An 8342-nucleotide genomic window follows, 5' to 3' on the forward strand; every position below is an offset into this window, starting at 1 on the left:
TGTGGGTCACATTTGGCGATTAATCTTTTCATCTTGCCTAGATACGTGCGTACATCTTCTCGACCGCCTTGTTCGATCTTGCTTAGTTGGAGCAGGACCATCTTGTAGCCTCTCCATTTGATAGCACCTTTTGAATTCTACTTGGAGCAGGTCCCATGTGGCTCACTCTTCCACTAGAAGGTCCAGGTACCATTCAGATGCTTCATCAGTTAAGGCCATGGGAAACCAGGCCACCTTGGTTTCATGGGATTGATCTCCACCTGCTCGACATGCGGCATCAAAATGCTGGAGGAATTGGGCTGGATCTCTCCTACCATTATATTTGGAAATTTCCAATTTTCCCAAGGGGCGCCTGCCTTCAGTGTTGTTATTTCTTCGATTAAAAAACTTGTCAGCCTTTGCATTGAAATCGATATCCCCATCATTGTCGCGATGTCATCCAACCATGTTGTGGCATGGAGGAGTTAAAGGAAGATCATTGTAACTTGAAATAGGACTCTGCAAACCTTGGTTGATGTCGTAGACATTTTGCAATTGACAATATCAATGGATAACTGGACTATCGCATGTAATTACCTTCATGGGAGGAGTGTACATAATCTAGCTTTGCAGTGTATCTGCCTTGGGCAAAGGTAAAAGACAAAGTGATTCATAAAACTCAAGGGAATGCCTACAAGTTTAGATGACATTGAAGTACCACAAATGTGGCATTATCAGAAAAGAAAATCCTTGAAGGCAATGCATTTCCATAGCCTTGAATTCAACAAACAATTCTAGGTGGAAACCTAGTATGGCAACTTTCTCTTCCTCTAGGAAGGTAAAAAAAGATTGTGCTAGACATTGTTAACAAAAGTTTGTATGGTATTCAAGCAATTTTTGTATTGAAAGATAGCTTAGAAAAGCATAGGCACCACAACATTCATAGTTTTTGGACTTTATTTTCTCTAAATTTAAAATTTAATTTTACACAAGTCAAAAGATTGTGAATAATGTGTTGTTTTTGTTAGATTGTTTGAATTGAAAGTGGAATCAAATATGAAAGGCATTTCTTGATGGTGTAGACAAAGTGCATAAATTTTAGATGTGACACAAGATGTGGCATTACTTCTAGTTATTCTGTTCAATAGTTGTTCTTCTTTGCTTTGTTGTTTCTCAAGATTTTGTGCAACATCAAGTTAGCATTCATCGTATCCCCATGCAAAATTCCCTTGATGTTTATCTCTTTATTGAATTCATGAGATTCTAGAAGGAGTAGTACAATGTTTTGAGGGAGAAAGAGATAAAAGTCTTGGAGAGGAAAGTAGTAGGTGGAGAGAAAAGTCATGAAGAGTGCAATGATCAATGACTTTCATGTCATCTCTTCCTCAAGTTATTGGGAGCTTATTGGAAAATTAGCCCTTTTATGTATTTATTATTTACTTATAGATGAATGCGAAAAATTTACCATGCATCTTATATAGTAGTTCATTTATTTGATTTAAATTTAAATAAATGATCATAATGTTCTTGAGATTACAAGCAATCAAAGTTCCAAACCAAAGAAAAAATGTAACATAAACTAATATGTGTCAAGCAAGTAAGGATTATTTTAAATTCATTAATATAATTTAATATAATTTCACTAAATCATATGTTTCATCTCTAAATATAAGTTGAGAGAATACATACTTCTTTTCATTTTAAGATGTTAAAGTTGGTGGGAAAATTTATTGTTGAATTTGATTCCTTTTTTGTTAGAGGTTGCTAGTTTGCCTAACTTTGAAAAATATAAGTAGAGTTCAGATATTTTGTAGAGAATCTTTAAATTAGATAACATACAATGTTTCTCACTTAATAATCAATAGTGTTCTTCTCTTGCATAATACCAATAAGCATTGTTAGTTCACATTCAGAATGTGAAAAATAAAGAAATGACAAGATAATATTGACTCTAGTGTGCACAATTAAAAGTCTTTTGGCCATTTTTTACTGATCGCAAAGTTTTGAAGATTGGCTTCCAAGCTTTTCATTGACTATGATTTCTTTGGGAGAATGGCCTCTTTGTGAAGACTTTAAAGCCTGTCATCATCTAGACAAAAGAGTAAGTGGAGCTTGCACTCTTGGGGTGGCCTACACTAGAGGAAGTGGGTAAATACGATACAAGGGAGTGGTATAAGTGTTATGAAGAAAAGAACTTTCAAGAAAATCAAAGGAAAGTGAAATGCTTGTCCAATAGGAACAATGAAGTAGAGAATTCAATATAAGTGGGGATGCTAGGAAATTATGTAATGTTAGAAAGTGGTCATCAAGATGGGTTTTAAGGGGATGTATAAGAGAGGTAGAATTGTGAGATGCATAAACAAAGAGATTTGATTGGAAGTGGTGGACTAAAGTGGGGCATATAATAAAAAATTAATGAATGGATTTAAGAGAAGAGAAAGTCTACATGAATAAACCCCCGCTTGTCCCCATCCTTGCCCTCCCTCTCCCTTGCAACATCTTCCACGCATGCATGCACACACACACACACACACACAAGGGGCATGTTGCATGTGGCTTACATTGATAGGTAGTATGTTTCCTTCATGAGGGAATTGAACGTGGGCAACCAGCTCAAATTAAATGGGTGAGTGCCCAACTTGCTAGAGTTGTAGTTGGTGTGCTAACCAATAAGAGTTTGAGTATAATGGAGGAAGCTTTGGTACAAGGTTGGGGAAAGTGTTGGTAAGGTGATGTGAAGCCCTTTGTGATCTGAATGTATATTTATCGTGTTGGAAAAAAAGAAAGGAAAGATGCAAAAACAAAGAGAGAGAGAGAGAGAGAGAGAGAGAGAGAGAGAGAGAGAGGATGTATAAACAAAGAGATGGTGGCATGAAGATGATGAGGATGGAGACGAAATGCCCATACAACGTGAAAGGTGGTGTGACGGGAGGGTAGCAGTTTTGCTCAGAACTGTGGGCATGATAAGATACAAAGCAAGCCGCCTGGTTTTCGTAATACACTGCAACTTCCATCTCTTCTCGGCTCTTCTCAGATCTTTAGCTCCCTCCTCCACGTCGACTCCCATGGCCTTCGCTCCCTCTTCCCACCTCCCTACCTCCAACCCTCTCCTGCAATCCCACTCCCCCGTAGCTCTAATTTCCTCCTCCTCCCCCGCGCATCCTCCTCGCTCTCTCTTCTTTTCCCAGCCCATCTTCATCCGCCCACCCATCACCTGCTCGCCCGTTTCTTTTCCCCCCCCCACATCCAGCTATCCCCGCCGCCCCCTCACTGTCGCGCTCTCTGCCGCTCAGCCGGCCGTATACATGGACGCCACAGCCGGACAAGTCATCACTTGCAAAGGTCTCTCTTTTTTTTTGTGGGGGGGGGTGTTCTTTCCTTCTTCGTGTCTACAATGCAAAGTCAGCTGTTTCTCTACGATCACCCTCTGGAATGATGATCTGCACTATGCCCAAATAAAACAAGCCAGTATTCAAGACTGGCAAGCATCATAATCTAAGTGTGTCAGTGTGTGTACGGGTTGTGTGTGTGTGTGTGTGTGTGTGTGTGTGAGAGAGAGAGAGAGAGAGAGAGAGAGAGAGGAAGCACAGTAGCAAAGAATGCTTTGTTTTCCGTCGATTGGTTCCGATGACATGGACGTAGCTGACTCCGTTCTCACTGGCATGATGATGTTAGCTGCTGTTTGCTGGGCACCGAATGAGCCTCTTGTCCTGGAAGATATACAGGTCGATCCACCACAGGCTGGTGAAGTCCGCATCAAAATTCTATATACATCACTCTGCCTCACCGATGTAACCTTTTGGAAGGACAAGGTCAGTAACATTATTAATAACACCCCACCTCTTTGCAGACATTGCTCAGGCCTCTTCAAAATCTTCGATGATGTATCTCGCAAATAAACATCTCTTCTAGCTTTCATCATTCATGGACCATTTTCTCTAGAATTCGACATTTACTCGCTGTCTTTAACGATGCCAAGAGAGAAGCAGAGAAATTTATCTTACTCTCAGCAATGAGCATATCTTTACATTTTGAAGCCAGGTTTGATTATTTCAAATTGTGCGCTGCAGCCAAAGCTAGGCATTTTCCCACGTATTTTTGGGCATGAAGCTGCTGGGTACATCTCTCTCTCTCTCTCTCATTTACATACATGGGAAAGCACGATTGACAAACATCGGGATAATGGAATGCGTCAAATTGTGCATGCAATTTACTTGTTGATGATCAGTCCCAATACCGCCCACACATACTCACCCGTCTAGTTTGATTGCAGTATCGTTGAGAGCGTTGGCGAAGGTGTGACAGATGTGAAAGAAGGGGATCATGTTCTCCCCATATTTACTGGGGAATGTCAGCAATGCGTTCATTGCAAATCTGTCAAGAGCAACCTCTGTACAAAATGCAGGATCGACACAGGAAGAGGTGTCATGCTCGTTGACAACAAGACCCGATTTTCTTGCAGAGGGAAGCCGGTCTATTTCTTTATGGGCTCGACTTTCAGTGAGTATACCGTGGTGGATCAGGGAAATGTCGTCAAAGTTAATCCAGCTGCTCCACTTGACAAGATCTGTGTTCTCAGTTGCGGAGTTACTACAGGTACTTGCTCTGCGCTCAAAGGAGAAATTTACTCTCTCCTGACGCGTCTCACTAGCGTATTGCTCCTTTAATTTCCATGTCTCTTATTTGCAGATGTTGCAAATGAATTTTTGTGACAAACCAAACGACAGCATGAGCATAATTGAGATTTTACTTGTTCCTTTTGTTCTATGAGTACAGGATTAGGGTCTGTCTGGAAGGCTGCCAAAGTTGAAAAGGGATCGACTGTAGCTATCTTTGGATTGGGCACGATAGGGCTGGGAGTAAGTCCATATAATCTCTAATGTTCCCTTGATTATAAAAACATACGTTGTAGTTTGAGCACCATGCAGAGTGGAAAAATGCATTCCGGCGTTTTATAGGAGAGAGCAAGGTGAATGTTTTGCTCTTGTAAAACGTATACTGCAGGTGGCTGAGGGAGCAAGAATAGCTGGTGCTTCCCGCATTATAGGGGTGGATCTCAATCCAGCAAAGTTTGAAAAAGGTCCGAAAGGAGAATCGATTTTAACACTATGCTTTAAAGAAAGTAAGATTATACAATGGTTCTAATTATAAGTATTTTGCTAAGACCCATGATTATTTCCTAATTTCAGCACGGACGTTTGGTGTGACGGACTTTGTGAACCCACGAGACCATGCAAAACCAGTGGAACAGGTAAACACTCGCGCAACTTCTAATTTCCCTTGTTCGCTTGGCATTCGTCGAAACTTAGTTCAGCTGCTGTCATGGATGTGCCAGGTTATTCAGGACATGACGGATGGTGGCGTCGATTACAGCTTTGAGTGCGTTGGAAATGCCAAGCTAGCGGAGACAGCGCTTCTCAGCATCCACGACGTGAGCAATGTTCCTGACCCGACCTATCAAAGTCACATTGGTTATTCAACGACGTCAACATTTAGCAACCATTGCCCCAGAAAGTCAGGATTTGGGAAGCAGACGCAACAAAATAGAGTGTCGTAAATTAGCAACCATTGCCGTAGAAAGTCACGATTTGGGAAGCAGACACAACAAAATAGAGTGTCGTAAATTTGTATATTGTCTTGCAAAGGTGGTTCAAAAAACTGATGGCAATGGTAAGTGATCAAAATGTATGCAGGGTTGGGGATTATCCGTCATATGTGGGGTGGAGGGCGAGAGCAGCAATATGGGTATACATCCGAATCTTTTCCTGTATGGCAGAACTCTGACCGGAGCGTTCTTTGGTGGGATAAAACCAAAATCAGAGCTTCCAAACATTGTGGAGATGTACATGAAGAAGGTCTCTCTCTCTCGTTCTCTCACTTTAAATACCGATCCCAAATTCTGAGTCGATCCTCAAGCCTCGATAGAAACGTACACATGTGATCAAGACTTGTCTCTGATCTTCTGATAGTCGTTCCTCATACCACATAGCTTTGTGGGTTATTCAAACGGTAGAGCAGCACATTTGCTTGCATCCAGTGGAGAGACTCAGAATAAGCCATTTTCGCAGAGTGTCTAAGCTTTCCTTGGTTTTCAGGAGTTGCAACTTGACGAGTTCATCACGCAGGAGCTTCCATTCTCTCAAATCAACGAGGCTTTCCAGCTAATGATCGAAGGAAAAAGTTTAAGGTGTATGATGCAAATGTAACCTGTCTGCAAATTCCATGTCAGTTATCCCCAAACTGTTACACTAATTATCCCCAAGCTGTTACACTATTGATATTGAGAGGATGTGTAGTTTACAATAGCATCCTTCAAATATCAAAGTGCTTGGTAATAACTGGACCATTTTGTGGCTTGTTTCTGAGAGTTTATAGCTGAAGGCTGACGCACACATACACAAATATGTATATAAGCTTGCGACAGAGCAATCGAGAGCTTCCATTTTCTCAAAGTGCAAGGCAAGACATAGTGGACCACTAGGTGCTTATGAAATTGCAATATGAAATGGACCTTACTTGCTCTCTCTTTATGTAGTCATCAATCTTGGCCACCAACAGTGAAGAGTTAGAGAGAACTTGAAAGTTGCAAGGTAATTTTCATTTCGGATATCAATTTTAATGCTGTGATAGGTATTTTTCATGAATTATAACTTTTTGCCAATAATCGGTAACAAGAAATGGGCAGTTGGAAAATGCCTATTTTGAATTAATAAGTGATTGTTTTGGTGTGGTAGTTTAATCATGACTATGAAGAGGGACAACTCAATGAAGCAAAGCTGCACCTAAATTTCTACTAGGTAATGTTGCATGCCATGTAGCCCAAACAACCATATGTTGTTGTTCCCCACCTCCTTACCACGGTAGTACTCAATGACTTTCTCTTAAGAGTTGACAAGTGCTCAAGTTGTGGCCTATCATTCAACTAGGATATAGTGGATTTGTTGGTGCTTCCTTGTAGACACATATACCATTTGTTCTACCTTTTACAAATGTACCATACTTGAGGCCACTGTGTGCAAATGAACTATTGTGAGGTAGTTCCATAAGCCACTAAGGTCACGATTGGGTTAAGTATTACAATGGCTAAGATGACTTTGTCTATGTCAGATGTGAGAGGCATGTGCCAGATGTTATGGCCCCTTTGTACCACAGCAATTGGAACTAGCGTAGTAAATGCTAGTAGGTCCCCCTAGAGTAGTATGGAACATTAGTCTTCACTGCTAATACTACAAGTATAGATTTTCTAAGTGGTGATACTAACACTAGTATGATACTTCTAATTACTATGTGCAAGTATGGAAGTAGCACACACGTGCTAATGCTACTAGCTATGATAGTACTGCTACTAGCATTTCTTGCTAAGTTTTGGTAAGTGCTAGCATTGCTAAGTGGCAGCCTTGCTAAGTGCCAACCGTACTACTTGTGCCAAGTGCTAAGCACTAGCATTGCTAAGTGGTAAGTACCATCATTACTAATTGTTGTGCTAAGTGCTAGCATTTCTAAGTGCTAAATGATAACATTGCTAAGTGCTAAGTTCTAATATTTTTAAGTGCTAGTATTGCTAAGTGCTCACATTTCTAATTGCTAATATTGCTAAGCGTTAACATTTCTAAGTGCTAGTATTACTAAGTGCTAACCTTAATAAGTGAAGTTCTAACATTGCTAAGTGCTAAGTGCTAGCTTTGCTTAAGCGCTAACATTGCTAAGTGCTATCATTTCTAAGTGCTAAGTGCTATCATTAGTGCTAAATGATAGCATTGCTAAGTCCTAATTCCCAAGTGCTAGCATTGCTCAATGCTAGAATTACTAAGTGATAAGTGCTAAGTGCTATCATTGTTGCTAAGTGCTAAAATGATAGCATTGCTAAGTGCTACTTGCCAAGTGCTCACCTTGCTCAATTCTCAATGCTAGAATTGTTAAGTGCTAAGTGCTAACAACTAGCATTGCTAAGTGGTGAGTGCTATGCTAATTACTACCATTTCTAAGTGGTAAGTGCTAGCATTGCTAAGTGATAAGTGCTATTATTACTAAGTGCAAGTGTTAAGTGATAGCACTCCTAGCATAATAGTGCTACTTTATAGAGTAGTGCTAGTGGCAAGCAGTGTTGGCACAATCGTTTACCTATGTAAACATGTGCTTCATTGCAAATGTGTACAGAAGGAGTAGCTAGTAGGGATGATTGCTGGGGTGTCTATGGAGTCACATTTCACTTGCAAACACCAAAAAATGAGTTTAAATCAGTTTAAGTTGGCACAAGAATGTGTTTTCAACCCAACATCTTCAAAAATCCTCATTTGATGCTTTTAAGTGGTTGTTTTTTGTGTTTTTTCAATTGGAATAGGTAGAATAGGTAGTGTATCTTC

At 40.4% G+C, this 8342-nt stretch overlaps 1 protein-coding gene across 1 annotated transcript; it reads left to right on the top strand.

The window, feature by feature from the left end:
• Positions 1-2968: 2968 nt before the first annotated feature.
• On the top strand, positions 2969-6449 carry LOC147902399 (alcohol dehydrogenase 1-like). Its single transcript, XM_087373457.1, has 10 exons — positions 2969-3321; positions 3655-3791; positions 4050-4096; positions 4253-4575; positions 4756-4838; positions 4984-5059; positions 5169-5230; positions 5315-5410; positions 5673-5834; positions 6075-6449. The coding sequence occupies exons 1-10, from the start codon at positions 3045-3047 to the stop codon at positions 6183-6185; spliced, it is 1374 nt and encodes a 457-aa protein (XP_087229583.1). The 5' UTR covers positions 2969-3044; the 3' UTR covers positions 6186-6449.
• Positions 6450-8342: the final 1893 nt, after the last annotated feature.

Source organism: Dipteris shenzhenensis, chromosome 4 (assembly GCF_047967505.1).
Source record: "Dipteris shenzhenensis isolate YYH24624 ecotype China chromosome 4, Dip_SZ_1.0, whole genome shotgun sequence".
Taxonomy (NCBI): domain Eukaryota; kingdom Viridiplantae; phylum Streptophyta; class Polypodiopsida; order Gleicheniales; family Dipteridaceae; genus Dipteris; species Dipteris shenzhenensis.

Excerpts from the sequence above, each read along its gene's own strand:
- LOC147902399 (XM_087373457.1), top strand. The coding sequence starts at position 3,045 with ATGGCCTTCGCTCCCTCTTCCCACCTCCCTACCTCCAACCCTCTCCTG. Across the intron at positions 3,792-4,049 it reads TAACCTTTTGGAAGGACAAG|CCAAAGCTAGGCATTTTCCC; the intron begins GTCAGTAACATT and ends TGTGCGCTGCAG. Across the intron at positions 5,411-5,672 it reads CGCTTCTCAGCATCCACGAC|GGTTGGGGATTATCCGTCAT; the intron begins GTGAGCAATGTT and ends AAATGTATGCAG.